General features: G+C 36.1%; 1 protein-coding gene across 2 annotated transcripts in view; it reads right to left on the bottom strand.

The window, feature by feature from the left end:
• Positions 1-17,073, bottom strand: part of MTF-1 (Metal response element-binding Transcription Factor-1) — a 96,226-nt gene that overhangs the window by 15,419 nt on the left and 63,734 nt on the right. For both annotated transcript variants that reach the window (XM_067787949.1, XM_067787950.1), the window contains one exon: positions 2,922-3,024. In XM_067787949.1, the coding sequence (XP_067644050.1) occupies positions 2,922-3,024 (103 nt within the window). The remainder of the gene's footprint in view (positions 1-2,921; positions 3,025-17,073) is intronic.

Here is a 17,073-nt window from a genome sequence, read left to right as displayed (position 1 = left end):
CCCCACATGACACCAACCATCTCTTTAATTGTAATGTGGAACCAACGCCTCTAACACCCCTTTCCTTATGGTCCACCCCTGTTGAAACGGCAAGTTTCCTTGGACTCCCGTTAGAGGATATTGATGACAATTTGTGATCGGTCGCGGCTGTTAGGTGGGGCGAGCATTGCTACAACAACAACAACAACAACAACCCTTTGGTGGGTCGTTGCGCTCTTTCTCGAGGGTAGCGAAGTACAAATTAAACTGCACCAAACTTTCCTTTGCTAAAAATAAAAATATTTTTAATATAAATTTCACATTATACATTAACCTGGGTCGATTGGACGGACGAAAGTTAAACGATATCGCGCCATCGATTTTTCGATAGAATTTGGGCTTAGGAAAAAAAAGTTCCACTACGCATACCCAAAAAAATTATTTTCGAGCCTGCAAAAAAAAGGCGAAAGGGTAAATTTTTCGACCAAAATACACTTCAAAGCCCTAAAAATATTTTTTCTTTCAAAAAACTGTTATAAAAACGTTGGCGATAACAGTTTAAAAAAAAAAAAAAAAATATTTTTAGGGCTTTGAGGAGTGTTTTGGTCGAAAAATTTACCCTTTCGCCATTTTTTTTTGCAGGCTCGAAAATTATTTTTTTGGGTATGCGTAGTGAAACTTTTTTTCTAAGCCCAAATCCTATCGAAAAATCGATGGCGCGATATCGGTTAATAAATCGACCCAGTCTATTATACATAGCTTAACGCGTTCAACCTCATATACATTATGATTACCATGAATTTTGAGCGCTCTTTTGCTGAGTCGATGATCGGAACTAATTTTTTAGATGTGCAATACGGACCATCGGCCGCCTAGATGTGGTGGTAGCGTGCTCCGTCTACTACACCTAAAGACCTGGGTTCAAGTTTCGGGAAAAAATTTAGAAATAAGTTTTTTCAGTTAGAAACAAGTAAGGGCGGGACTGTCTTCAGCTGTGCCAAAGACTTCATACCTTTATGAATGGAGCTGAGCAATAATCGTATTCCATTCGTAGTATCCGAATAATCGGCTGCATAAGATGTTGTGGCGAATTTTGGCATCACTGAGCTGTTAGTAAATAAAGGCACAACAACAATAAAGCAAGCTGCCACTCTTGTGTACAGGAACATATGAAATTAATCCATTTACACACGTACATAAAAGGTGCCGAAGAATAATAACTCACGCGCACAAATGTAGTAATCAGCCGAAGTTGGTTCTCACACATACACACGCATATAGCTGGTAACCAAGCAGAAGATTCTAAAAGGTGAAACGTCTAGATCTTTGGAGAAATATGCGGACAAGGCAAGAGAGAGTATAAAAGCAGCGCAGTTGATTTAAACACGCAATTAGTTGTGAAGTACTGCCAAAGTAGCCTAATAAGGACCATTTCGCATTACCGAATATTGGAGTTGTTTATCCAATAGTTTAGCGATTCGAACGTTAGCAGGTTTGAAATATGCGGAATTCCCAAAATTTGTTACCATATAAAATATTTAGAGAACAGATGCAAAAACTTAAGCAAACTTTTTGATCAATATAAAATAAAAAAATGATCGGTGCTTTGTATGAAAATACAAAATTTTAGTTTCTTGTGATGTGCATGAGATGGCCATTACCTTGAATAACTTATCTGAACAATATATGACGTATAAGTAAGTATTTGATGAAATTTGAAGCTTCTAGCTGGGGCAGAAATTACGCTATATATACGACCGATATATGCGATTTTTTCTGACAACAGTATGTGTCATATACGAAACTGACACAATGTTTTTTTATTTGATTGTTTTTCACAACTTTATTAAATCCAAATAAAACACAGTGTTATACTTTGTATTTGTATTTTCGATATTTCATGATTAAAGGCTAATAATAATTTAAAAAAAAAAAGTTTTTCACAACCAATATCTCGATACATGCAGTATACTGGAACGATTTTCTGTCATCCCTTGTGAAATTCGGTTTCGAGACAAACCGGTTTCGGCGTTGTGCCATCATATAAATACATCATTTTCCACCCTGTCGGAAAATCAACAAAAAAAATATGTGTCTCAATATATCACTATTAATGATTAAATAACTCGGGCTCAGTTTTACATATTTATGTTTGTTTGTTTTAATGGTGAGTTCAATTTACATTTATGTATTATTAAGAATTCATGAGGTTAACACCGGCTTATAATAATTGAATATTCAATTATTATGTTTTTCTAAGAGAAACTGAAAAGAAAGAAAGAAATATTTACTGGCATATTGCGATGGTATCATTCGAAAACCGCCACGTAATCATCATCAGGCAGTTTCACCGAGATTCGAACAGCAAATCTTCATAACACACAAATTAATATAGAGACAGAATGCCTCAATTGTGTTGTTAGTGTATAAATGAGATAAACTGAATTAAGCAAAGAAACAAATACAAGCAGGATAGCCTAGTGGTTAAGGCAACTGCAGTTTCACCGTGTGTTTCGCGGTGCGAATCTCGGTGAAACCTTTGATAACATTACGAAATTGCCTGATGATGATTAGGTGGCGATTTTCGAAATGGTACCATCGCAATATGCCAGTAAATGTTTCTTTCTTTCTTTTCAGTTTCTCTTAGAAAAACATAATAATGGAATATTCAATTATTATAATCCGGTGTTAAGCTCATGAATTCTTAATAATATGATTAAATAACACTATGAACACATTCAGTCTATGTGAGGTCTTTATTGACCGGCCAGTTCAAGGTTGATACATTAGCTTCCGATCTATCAAACTACATCAACAAGTAATTTTTGGAAAAAAATGGTAGTTAGCAGAATTGCACTCTAAACCGACAGTGTAATATATTATCAAAACAGCAACGTGGATCGCTACATTCCGACTTAAAAGATATGCAGTGATGTACTCACCTTTATGTGTCTTCAGGTGGGTGCGCAGATTTCCTATAGTGCTATAGCTCCGATTGCAATTCTCATAATTGCAATTATAACGACCAAGAGCATCATCTGAATTCTACGCCATTGAAAAAAAAAGAAAAACGAATTAAAAAGCAAGCAAGTGTAAGTATTTATGTATATAACTTAAAGACTTCGAGCTGAGTAAAAAAAATATAAAATAAGTACATATCTGAAGCAGCATAATTGAGCGCTCTTTCTCTCTACTGACTGTCGCACGGTGGTTCAAAATTGGACTCTAGAATTCAGAATCGTCTAGGGACTTTCGCACTTAATATTATCATATATATTATTTCTAATTGCTATTTTTATGTACGGGTCCCTTTTTCGCTTTAATTTGGAATCCAAATCTATGAATAAAGTTTTGGTTGTAAAGATGGAGATTCGGGCTATTAGCGAGCTTTGGGCAATTTTTGTCGTAGCGCTTTTGTTAAGCTATATTTTATTAAAATAATTTGTTAAAAATAAACGATTGAGAGCACACAAAGAAATTTATTTATACTATGGCACTATTGTGAATATTTGCACTGCATTACCGGCAGTCGCTACCATACGCCCGATGAGCGCAAGCTGTAATTTTAATTGATTGATAGAACAGATGATTTCTGTTGATATTTGATATGATACTTTATAATGGTTGCGCAAGATGCGCAATTTTTGATGCTGGAGAAAATTATACATACTAGCTACAGAACTTAACCGCTCTGGAACTATATTCTATAAAAGCATTGCAATTACTGGCATATGCTGATGACATTGACATCATCGGCCTAAACACCCGCGCCGTTAGTTCTGCTCAATCCAAACATGAAAAAGGAGCGGTAAAGATGGGTTTGATGGTGAATGAGGACAAAACAAACTACCTGCTGTCATCGACCAAAGAGCGCATATTCGCCTTGGCAATCACGCTACTGTTGGTAGCCATAATTTCGAAACAGTAAAAGGCTTCGTTTATTTGGGAACCAGCATCAACACTAACAACAACATCAGCTCTGAAATCCAGCGAAGAATCACTCTTGCCAATAAATGCTACTTTGGACTAGGTAGACAATTGAAAAGTAAAGTCCTCTCCCGTCAAACGAAAATCATACTCTACAAGTCACTTATCGTACCCGTCCTGCTATATGGTGCAGAAGCATGGACCAATACAGCATAAGATGGAGAAGCTCTGGGAGTGTTCGAGAGAAAATTCCTTCGAAAGATTTATGGACTTCTACAGGTTAGCGATGGCGAGTACCGAAGAAGATTTAACGATGAGCTCTACGCAGAAACCAACATAGTCCAGCGAATTAATTAATGCGAACGAAAGATGGAAGCAAAGGTAGAGGGCGGTCCCACTCCGCTGGAAGGACCAGGTGAAAAACGATTTAACTCGCTTGGTGTGACGAATTGGCGCCGGTTGGCAGAGAAAAGAAGCGACTGGCACGCCTGTTGGACGGCCATAACCGTTTAAACGGTTAAGCGCCTATTAAGTAAGTAAGTAACTTTTTAAAATGAAAGCTTATATAATTTAAAATATCTATAGTTAAGCCCAATTAAAGAACTTTTGATTGTATTCAACTTGTTTGTATAAAAGCAAGAATACTTTTTTGATTATATTTTTAGGTAGTGCGGCTGATGAACATCGTTGCTACGTGCATATGGTCAAATGTAATACCAGCATAAAATAAACCATCAACCTCCCTCGCTCTTTCCGATTAGAAAAATATGAAATCATGAAATAAAATAAATTTAAAAAAATAAATGAAAGGTGCAATAACCTCCGGAGACATTTAAAGCCGAGCTTCTCTTCCAATTTGCGTGGTGATCCTTTTAATTTTTCCTATAAATTGGCCGGACGCGACTCACTTGTTTTATGCCGACTCCGATCGGCATCACACAATACACTCAGAGTGCTTGCCAAACACTGGCGAGGGACGACCACGCTTAGAAAAATTTCCTTCCAATTCATCATCAAATCACAAAAATAATCACTTAAAGTACGAATGAAGTTTAAGATATTGGTCTGTGGTACAATTTATATGACCGAATTTTTATATCATTACAAATTACCTATTCTATCTGAAAAAGTTTCAAATACTTATTTTAAAGTTCACATAGCTTTCAATATGAAAAAAAGCAAATGCAATTAAAAGTTTCAGAAATTACAATTGAGAAACTTGTTTGAAGGAAAATTAGCCAATTTTAGCTGCTTTTAATTGTAAAATAAAAACAAAAGAAAATTTTTGAATTCCAAATCACATTCCCAATAGATTTTGAGATGCTTAAAACGAATATGTAAAAAGATATATGTATATGTTCAAACAATCATTTTCGAAGAAAATTAGCCAATTTTAGCTGTTTTTAATTGTAAAATAAAAACAAAAGAAAATTTTTGAATTCCAAATCACATTCCCAATAGATTTTGAGATGCTTAAAACGAATATGTAAAAAGATATATGTATATGTTCAAACAATCATTTTCGTAAAGAGTACCAGCAAAAAAAAAAAAAGGGGGGGGGGGGGGGGGGGAGTATGGTGTAGAAAGTTTAATGTGGTCATATTAAATCGTTACCGAGATGGTCGGGCTAATACCTCAATGGTGCTTGTTACCGGAACGTGCCGGATTTATATCTAACTAGTCGAGATGAGGGTGATTAGCGCTAGATGGTCGCTGAAGGAAGCTGGCATGATGAGGGGTTGATCACTGCCAAACATCGAGAGCGAAAGATTTGTGCAAAATAAAGAAAAGCTTTTCTTCGGGTAGTATTCAAGATAAAAGTTCTATAAAAGATATACTGGCCCTTAAGCGTTGACGACGACAATTACGGAAGAAGATTTAATGATGAGCTGTGTGAGATTAATGCAGACATCAACATAATCCAGAAAATAAAATACGCATGGTAAAAGACCCAGCCCAAAAGGGGGCGGTCCCACTTCATTGGAAGAATCAGATAGAGAACGATTAAAGTTCCGTTGTTGTTACAATTGACGAAAGTTAGCGAAAGCGACTGTCGTCCTAGCTTTTTGACACGGCTCTTTCGAACATCAGAAAGCGTCGAATTGTGTATCGTGCCACTGGTGGAACAACAGGGTAGCGGCATAGTGAATCGCGAATATTTGTCACAATAAATGATGAAATGTTTGAAAAGTTTACGTGCTCGCAGTAAGCGAGTACCTACCGAACGAAATGCAGGCAAGTGTTCAATTGCGTTGTGCCTCTCTCTAGTTCTTGTATATCTTGCTTTTTGCTTATTACAAGTAGGTCATATATGTATATTGCAATAGCTAAGGGTGTGAGTACTGCTTTCAGTAGCATTACGCATAAATCAAATCATATGCAAAACTACATCTCTATGCGATTATAAAAATTAAATTCCAGTTTTGAACCACTGTGCATTGCTGCCACAAATAAAAAAGTCATGCAAAGCATACGAATCGTTGAGAGATCTCATCAATGAATTTAAGAATAACAATCAAAAGTAAAACTAAAAACTCAAATCAATAACCGATCATCTAATAGCATTCTTCATAATAGCGTTGAATTATTGCCAGAATTGAGGAGTTGCGTGCAAAAAGGGGTAAAAGTGCGCTGTGCCTTTTTCGGCTCATTAAAAAGAAAATGCCCAGTTTAAGATCCACACCAAATATTATATCTTTTGAATTAATTTCGCGGCATGGTTTAACTATATGGTTGGCTCATCTCTACAGCAATAACATACCGTTGTTCAGATTGTCAAAATCTGCGCGTTGGTGTTAGGCGATTGGAATGGAATGAAAGCGTTAAACTATGCAATTCTTTTGTGTTGTAAGAAAATATTTATGTTTGTTTGTTTAATGGTGTGTTCAATTTATACTTTTTATTTTAAGAGTTCATGAGCTTAACACCGGCAATTATTATATTTTCTAAGAGAAACTGAAAAGAAAGAAAGAAACATTTGCTGGCATATTGCGATGGTACCATTTCGAAAACCGCCACGTAATCATCATCAGGGAATTTCGTGATGTTATCAAAGGTTTCACCGAGATTCGAACCGCGAATCACACGGTGAAACTGCAGTCGCGGCTCGAATGTCGGTGAAAGCTTTGATAAAATTACGAAATTGCCTGATGATGATTACGTGGCGGTTTTCGAAATGGTACCATCGCAATATGCCAGTAAATGTTTATTTCTTTCTGTTCAGTTTCTCTTAGAAAACATAATAATTGAATACTCAATTATTATAAGCCGGTGTTAAGCTCATGAATTCTTAAAATAATAAGTAAGAAAATATTGTTGGTTGAATTTTGCGTTTGGCATCTCCTTTTGACAATCCCTTCTCCAGTGAAATGGAAAAAAGAAAAAGAAATCAGCTGATGAGACGAGCCATGTTTCAAAAAGTTATAAGCTCTATGCTAGTTTTTTACTTTGCTTTTCAAACATTTTTTAAGTTTTGGAAAGATTATATGTATATGAAATGTTGTGAATATTAAAAACAATTTTATCACTTTTATGGGTCGATACCGGGAAATGCCCGGAATATACTTTTTTTCTATCTATTTTTTGATATTTTAAAATTTTTTGAATTGACGCTGCTTGGAGTTACTTTTAAGTAATTGCATTGATATATTTGAAATTTTTGTTTTGGTTTTTTACAAACTACCCAGCAAACATATGGAGTCGAAAATTAGTCCGAAAGGAGTAAAAGTTTGGAACGAATATGACTCTCTGATGAGCTGTACGAGCTATACGCAGACATCAATATAGTCCAGCGAATTAAAACGCAGTGGCTGCGCTGGCTAGGTCATGTTATGCTAATGAAAGATGACGCTCCGGTCAAGAAAGTGTTTCTATCGGAACCCGCCTATGGAAGCAGAGGAAGAGGGCGGCCCGCACTCCGTTGGAAGGACCAGGTCGAAAACGATTTAAAATTCGCTGGTGTGACCAATTGGCGCCGGTTGGCAGAGAGAAGGAGCGACTGGCGCACCTTGTTGCACGGCCATAACCGTTTAAACGGTTAAGCGCCAATTAAGTAAGAAGTATTGACCTCAATACTAATTTTGGGCGTTTAGAGTTTCGGATAGATATGGGAAGCGAAAATGTATGATATAATAAAACATTCATATGTATATATATAAGCTAATTGAAATTCAGAAGTTGGAAATTAAATAAAGGAAGTACCTTCACAAATGTATTCACAAGAACGAATTAGCGGTCAAGAAAGATTTTCAAGTATTGAACTGATGCTTGCAGTGTGATGCGTCCAACGCTTTTATTTAATTGTCTGATCAACGCCCTAGATTGATGAGGAGTGTGATGACTAGTACCTAGGACCTACCTAATTATTTTCTAGCTTTTAGTATTATTATTACTTAATGTAAGTATTATTTTCCATAAAACCATTTAACTTAAAAAATTTTTTTTAATTATTTTACTTAAAAGTTTTTAGTTTTTATTTAATTGCCTATTATTTCTCATTCTATTTAATTCATGATGACTCATTATTATAAAGACTCTTTCCTGACAATTTCTTACAATCAATCCTCAATACATAATTCTTTCACGTATGCTTGTCCCCCCTCGAAATCCAAAGTATTTTGATGTCACTTCTACAGGACTGTGTGTAATATTTATTCCAAATATAAGTCAAATCGGACCACAAATACGATTTTTTTGAATATCTCGATCCTTGGGCCACCTAGCGGCGATTTTTTTCATAGGTGGCTTTCTATTCATGTATGTATTATGTGTTCCAAATATGAACCAAATCGGTACCTCATCGAGTTCTGAACTATATTCCAAGTTTCAAGCTTGTAGCTTATCGGCAAGATACTTAAATTTTAATTACAAAATTCGTAAACAACGGCCGGCCGCTACACAGAGTCAAGCTGAATGAAACCGTTTAAAAAAAGAAGGTAGTTCCACTAGGAAGGAAGTTTCATAATGTTTATTGTTTTGCTAGAAGCGTTGCCATACCGTTACTTTTTAAGACGGAATTTTTTTCTGGATGGAAATTTCCTTCAGGATGAAAAAATTGTCAACCTGCCAAACCAGCTGATCGTGAAAATTTATTTTTATAAATTTTTATTATTATTGACAACGCGCTTGTAAGAATCAGCTCCCGCGTATTAGCATTAGTAGCTACTTATGTCCTTTTTATGCATTATAAAAGTTTAATCTTTGCAAGAGTAGGAGTAACTCTTTAAGGTTCTACCATTTATTTATTTTTTCAGAAAAGAAAATGCTATTAATATGGGGATTTTTGACATACATTTCGGAGATTTTATAGTTTCAATCATTTAATAAGATGATATACTGAAAAATATACTGTCGAAAAATATACTTTTCTTTAAACTTATTTTTTTTTTCAAAAATACGACTCGTTCAAGTTGAAGATAAACAAGTAAAAGAAAAATTTTCATTTTAAATAAATGAATTAGTCAAATATTGTAACGCCTTAAACTCACAGTGAAAACCAAAGTTTCTTATGAAATTTGAGAGAATTGGACCTAGGGTATAAAAATTAACATCATGTAGTGGATAGGTTCTATGATCATCACTTCATATCAACAAAAATTGTTTAGTGATTACTTTTGATTGAGAAATAATATTTACTCTCCGCCTTAGAACTAAATATTGTAACGGATTTTCTGCAATTCCTCTTATTTGCAACCTTCTGCTAACGTTCGAATCGCTAAACTGTTGAATAAATAGCTCCACTATTCAATAATGCAAAACGGCCTTTATTAGACTACTTTCAAAATAACACTATTGCTCGCCAGATAGCGTCTTAAATCAAACTGATTGTCGCGCCTCTACTGTTGCCGCCTTTGTGATTTCTCGTTTGCATACTTCTAGGCTCTTCCAGAATTTAATTAGCTACTGCTATATAATTATAACTACAGATGCACGTGTATAGCTTCTCATATGCGCGTGTATTTGTGAGCGACACTTCCACATTTATAATTGCATACTTTTGGGAGCATCTCAGATAAGATATCTGCATGTGTTTGTGCGTCTCTTCTCCGCTGCGTGTACGTACATATGTGTAGACATAATGATTGATCTATTGATGTGCATACAAGTCACTGCTTAGCATCGGCTTAGAGATGATAGTATCCCTTAGTGTTGCTAATATTCGTCACAATATGTATATTTACACTAAAACACGTATTTTTATCTTTTTCCTATAACATTTCAGCGCATCTTAGCAGTTGTAGGTCGGTCAAACTAAAGTACACCGAAACTTTTGGCCCGTTTTTCGTTTTAGTTGGCACATTTTTTGTTCTGTCACCCGCTTCAGCTGACGCGAGGGATTTATCTGTGATTGTTGCCAGCACAAATTTGAGATAAATCCCTTGTGAGAGCGAAAAAAATGAGAGTGTAAACAAATAATTGGTATCAAGTCATCATTGGCAGTGGAGATGAGAAATTTAGTGGTTTAACTCATCACTGTCGAGACGTGCGCGTGAAGCTAAATACTTTGAAATAAATCTTCTAATAACACCTTTTCTTTTTATTCAAATGTAATCATTACTTAATTAATATATAACTAATCACTTTTCTTTTAATCTAATAAAAGCGCATTACTTTTATAACAAGAAAATCCAGCTGAAATAAAAGCAAAACCTACATTTATACCCTTCTTCTGGGTAAATATTTTTCCCATATCTAGGTCTAGCACTTCAAAAGTTTTAAACTCCGTTTTCTCAAAACGTAATCTTCCAATAGGGTCCCCTTTTGCACGCAACTCTTCAATTATTAAAAAATTATGCAAAAATTAAAATAGTAAGAACTAATAAAGGGCTTATACTAATTTCACACAGAGGGTTAATGAAATAATTAATTAAGTTTTATACATTAAAGCCCATACAAAATACAAATTCTTTGTCATCTCATTATTGCTTTTTTGAGTGCCTAATGGAGTCAAAAATATAGTCGCTAGAGTTGCTTCATTTTTCGAATTTTATTGTCAATGTAACAAACGACAATCAAAAGTAAATTAGGTTCAATATTTTACGAAAATTGGAAAACGTAAAAAAAATGTTAAATTTTATTCGTGCAGCAAAAGATAGTATAACATTTATGAATAGTTCTGCAACTTTTTATCAAGCGAGAAGGCTGTTCCAGGTGGTGTTATCACATCACCTGATTGCTTCTTCTTGATAATTTCCCAGCAACGCCTTGGCGCAGCAGGATGTTAGTTAATCGAAATCAATGCAAATTTTACTTTTGCTTTGACATTATTCTATGCGGCGAATTGGGTTGAATTCGCTTTGCCATCATCTTGCATAGATTCGCCTTGATTTTTTTTTGATTATTTTCAAAGCTAAAGACGAAATGCTGCTTTCCATTTCAAGACTTGTTTGTAAAAACATATTTTTTTAGGTACGCGGACAGATGTTTCTTAATGAAGCAAGTGATCCTTTGTGGAAAAATTTATTATTTCATTAAACGAAATTGTGATTCGATTAGGTTTCTGTGTGAAATTGGTATTATGTACTTACTTAGGAATTAATTTCTACATTCATAAAAATTAAAACAGTTTTAATCTATATATAATTTTTATTCAAAGAAATTTTGATTTTAAGAGTTTTAAAAGCTTATTTAATTTTTTATGAAACCGGGTATATAATTTTGATGAAAGCATATGATGAATTTCATATCAAAACCTATAAAAAAACATTTTGAACCCGACCCCCTCAGATTTTGATGAAATTTTGCATAGAGGTACACTTTACCTATACCAACACCACCTCGTTTTTAAAAATTGCATTTCTGAAAAATTGTAGGCGTGGCAAGGTGTCAAAGTTGTAAAAAATGCGTGAAAAATTACGTTAATAGGTACTTTTCAGCTGTAATAACTACAGAATGCCTGAACCGATTTTAAAGATCTTGGTACCATTGGAAAGGTATTCAAATAGGCTTTCGAAAACGGATACTGTATTTTGTTATTTTTATTTATTTTTATTTTTATTTCGCTAAAAAGCATTTTTTGAAGTTTTTTAAAAACTAAACTTGGAAAAAATTACAAAGATCAAGCATTTAAAAGCAAAGAAAAACCACCCTGGGTTCACACCCCTGGCAAAGCAACATCAAATTTTTAGAAATAAGGTTTTTCAATTAGAAGAAAATTTTTCTAAGCGGGGTCGCCCCTCGGCAGTGTTTGGCAAGCACTCCGAGTGTATTTCTGCCATGAAAAGCTCTCAGTGAAAACTCATCTGCCTCGCAGATGCCGTTCGGAGTCGGCATAAAACAAGTAGGTCCCGTCCCGCCAATTTGTAGGAAACATTAAAAAGGAGCACGACGCAAATTGGAAGAGAAGCTCGGCCTAAAATCTCTTCGGAGGTTATCGCGCCTTACATTTGTTTGAAATTAAAAAAGAAAAAATACGCCATTTTAGTTTTTGGATATGTTATATATATTAAATAGACCTTTCTAGAGAAAATTTATTTTATTTTAAAACGCTTGGCCTTTGAAGTTTTTTTCAAGTTTAAAATTTTATTTTACAAAAAAATGTTTTCAGTGCGTTAAACATTTTTTACAGTGTATGTTTTCGAAAGCCGATCTGAATACCTTCCCAATGGTACCAAGATCTTTGAAATCGGTTTAGCTATTCCGCAGTTATCACAGCTCAAAAGTACCTAATACCGTCATTTTTCACGCATTTTTCACAACTTTGACACCTTGCCACGCCCACAATTTTTCAAAAATGCAATTTCTAAAAATGAGGTTGTGTTTGTATAGGTAGGTAGGTTGAACTGGCCGGTCCATGAGGACCTCACATAGATTGATTGAGTCCGTAGTGTTACCAGAAGTTTGTTTTAACGACCAAACTGAAAAATCCTATCAAAAACCAGGACCTATGTTATAAAATAACTCCGTCCTCTTGGCAAATACTAGAAGCTTCCTAGGACTTAAGCCACTTGCTGCTTCTAGATCTGACAGCTATATCACTCGTAATAGCTGTAGTCTTAGCCTGGCACGTACAGGGCACGAGCACAGAACGTGCTCGATCGTTTCCTCCTCCGTGCGGGTTCCTACATCTGCTATCACTGACCAAGCCTAATTTAAAGGCATGTGACGCCAGAAGGCAGTGTCCAGTCAGAATACCCGTCATGAGCCCACAGTCCTCTCTTTTTAATGAGAGAAGCAACTGTGTTAGTCTAAGGTTGTAAGACCTACACATAATCTTCGACACTTTACAGCCCCGCGCTTGAACCCACGCCTTTCCCGCTTGGTCGATCATGTGCACCTCTCGCCTTGTATAGGTAAAGTGTACCTGAATGCAAAATTTCATCAAAATCTGAGGAGGTCGGGCTCAATGCATATCGGTTTTGATATGAAATTCATCATATCGCACACTAACTACAAAAGAGTCACAACTTGAAAAATGTAAATGTTCAGGAGAGAAGAAAAACGGTTTATGTGAAAACGTCTGTAATGTTATACTGAAATCCAGTTTTACAAAGAAGGAACCCTTCAAAAAATGAATTGATGAAATTTTGTTGTAATTATTTGTTTACGGACAAAATATACAGCAATTTTGAATTATGACTATTTATGACAATTATATATGACAATTATTTCATCAAAAAAGGCACATTTCACAATAATACAAGCAAATTTACTTACGCTTTACGTATAAAAAGACACAGTTTTAATTAATACACAACAAAGTTAAAACTTTTTTGTAACAAGATAGTCAGAATTGAAAATAATACGCTTTATGCACATTGACACAACTAAAAATAGTACTCATTACACTGGCATAATGGTAATTTTCCAGTTAAAGAAGAAAATAATGACAACGAAATTTAGGGGGCAGTTAGAGATGTGTACTGTGAATTGGTTTTTGGAAAAAAACCGATTTTGAAAAATTTTAAGTTATGACTCTTTTGAAGTTAGTGTGCAATATGTAAAATTTTTTAAAAAAGAATACTTAAATATATTAGTTGTATAAAAGGATTTGCTGCACTACATACGCGATTTTTCATATACATATATGGAAAGGTATTTTTCAAATGCTGTTAGCTTGAATACAAAATCAAAAAATTGTATGCAAGTTATTTACACGGTGACCATATACTTTGATTAAAGAATGCAAACGTTTTTGAGTTCGTTTTTTACAGGTATTTGAGCATACTATAAATTGCACGAATTGCATGTAGTTTTGGCGTGCATTTTGTTGTTGTGGCTTTACAATCCGTGCAATCCATGCATTCAGTGCAATCCGTGTACCGTTTGCAAGACAAATCGAGTCCCCCTAACATAAATGGTTAGTAGTATACATTTATTTCTATTATTTATAAAACTATTACAATGGACTTTATTCATCATTTATATGACTTTTTCTAATTAAAATCAAGATAAATATGAAAATGTTCGCTAGGAGAAATGTCAATATAACATTTTACAAACAAAGAAGAAAATAAAATTTAAAAATTCGTATGCATGACTCTCGCTCTCCCTACGACACTGGACCATTGAATTTGTGCGAACCTGAAATCCATCCAATCATTTCACAGGTTTAACAAATGGCAACGCTGTTATGCAGAGTTCTTACATCCTAAAGTCGGCCAAGAGGGAGCAGGGACTGGCCAAGCGTTTTATACGGATAAATCTCACCTCTTTCATCTTAAAAACACGCGAGAGGTTACTGCCACATAAAGAAACTTCTTAATGAGTTCTCGATAAGCATAACCGGGGCTCTAAGAACAACGCCTAGCGAAGCTCTTCAGGTCATTCTTGACATCTTTCCACTGGATCTGGCTGGTCATCGAGCAGCGGCAACGTCAGCCCTGCGTCTAAGGGAGTTGTCGTGCTGGAACAACAGGACCACAGGACACTCAAGTATACTAAACAAATACAGTTTTCTCCCTCCTAGCACGGATCGCTGTGCGACCACAACAGTTGCGGAAACCAACTTTAAGATAAACATACCCAGCAGGGATGACTGGACGGAGTCGGACAAGTGCTTTGCTATGGGCAACAGCATTTCCATATACACGGACGGCTCCAAGCTAAACGGGAGAGTTGGGGGTGGAGTATACTCAAGGGACCTTGACCTCCAGCTCTCATTCAGACTACCCGACCACTGCAGTGTATTCCAGGCAGAAGTTGCAGCCATAATGGAAGCCGCAGCTAGGATAGGGACAGACATTGTCGGAAAGGAAATTTTTATCTTCAGCGACAGCCAAGCTGCCATAAAATCTCTGGGCTCCCACTCGTTCAATTCTGAACTAGCACTAAACTGTCGCCGATCTCTTCAAGAGATGGCTCAACAGAACCGTGTACACCTCACATGGGTCCCTGGACATAGGGATATCGAGGGAAACTGTATTGCAGATGAACTCGCTAGGCAGGGTACAACCAAGCAGGTTCTTCCTGGACAAGAACGCTTAGGTATGCCCCTGTCCACATGCAAGCTAATGCTAAAAGAGCACATCTACCGTCAAGCCGACGAAAGATGGCTACAAACACCGGGATATCGAACGTCGAAAGAAACCTGGCCTAAATGGGATCCTAAAAGGTCCCGTCACGTTTACAACCTAAGAAGGGGTACAATTTCCACACTTGTAGGGGCACTAACGGGTCATTGCCTCATAGGTAGGCATGCAGAAAGGCTAGGAGCGCCTTATCGTCGTTGCTGTAGGAGTTGTAAAGAAGATGAGGAGGAGGAAACGGTGGTTCACCTCATCTGCAACTGCCCAGCGCTAAGCGGAGCACGGCAGCGCTTTCTGGGAGCACCATTTCTTGATACTATGAGTCAGGTTGTGGAGCATGACGTCAAGGACCTGGTAGATTTCATCAGGTCCTCAAAATGGTTCGAAGAGGAGAGGTAACGGTGTTTTTCGTGGTATCACAACGGGCCTAGCACTACTGGCCTAAGTGTGCCCTCGGGCAGCCACCCCAACCTAACCTAACCTAATGAGTTCTCCCTTCTATGGACCAACATGCGTAGCTGAGGAGAAAATCGACAGAGACTGAGCTTCATGAAGTGATGCGAACAGTACAAAGATCTTTCCTGGATACGCAGCTTTCAATGGCCGCGTTTGTTGGTTCGGAAGATGCTTGCAACAACGTGTATTTTGACATGGGTGTAAGGGTCAAAAAGGAACTGCACCCCTATTTATATAATCGTCGGCCCAATGCATATTTGATGTGTTGAGAAAAACGCGTAAGACATTGTTAAAAAAAGAGATTTTGTATTTTTCAACCACTATTGGAAGGTTTACTTTTGTAAACCACTAAGTAATGTTAATTGAAAAATTATTTTTTAATTTAAAAAAAATGCACATTTGTTGTTTTGGCTTTGCAAAATTTGACATATATAATATTTCGTTTAAACAAAAATGGCACATTCGTGACTGTGGCATTGTACCGACGATATGGAATCTCTGTAATAAATTTTGGATACCATCTTCAAATAATTGCGGATATAAAGCGAATATAAATTTTTCCATAACGACGAAAACAAACAAAATTATCGAAATCGGCCAAACCGTTTTTGAATTTTAGCGCGACTAACAAACAGCAATATAGTTTTATACTCAGCTGAGCAGAGTTCACAGAGTATATTAATTTTGTTCGCATAACGGTAATCCGTAACGGCATAAACTAATCAAGACAGACTTAGACTTCTATATATCAAAATGATCTGGGCGAAAAAAGAAATTCATTTAGCCATGTCCGTCCGTCCGTCTGTAAACACGATAACTTGAGTAAATTTTGAGGAATCTTGATGAATTTTGGTATGTGGGTTCCTGGGCACTCATCTCAGATCACTATTTAAAATGAACGTAATCGGACCCGGATCACGCCCACTTTTTCGATATCGTCCGTCTGTCCTTCCGCTCGGCCGTTAACACGATAACTTGAGCAAAAATCGATATACATATCTTTACAAAACTTAGTTCACGTACTTTACCTGAACTCACTTTTTCTTGGTATAAAAAATGGCCGAAATCCGACTATGACCACGCCCACTTTTTCGATATCGAAAATTACGAAAAATGAAAAAATGCCATAATTGTATACCAAATATGAAAAAAGGGATGAAACATGGTAATTGGATTGGTTTATTGACGCAAAATAAGTTTAGAAAAAACTTTGTAAAATGGGTGGGACACCTACCATATTAAGTAG

This window comes from Eurosta solidaginis, chromosome 5 (assembly GCF_040869045.1).
Source record: "Eurosta solidaginis isolate ZX-2024a chromosome 5, ASM4086904v1, whole genome shotgun sequence".
NCBI lineage: Eukaryota > Metazoa > Arthropoda > Insecta > Diptera > Tephritidae > Eurosta > Eurosta solidaginis.
This window is presented reverse-complemented; position numbering and strand designations above follow the sequence as displayed.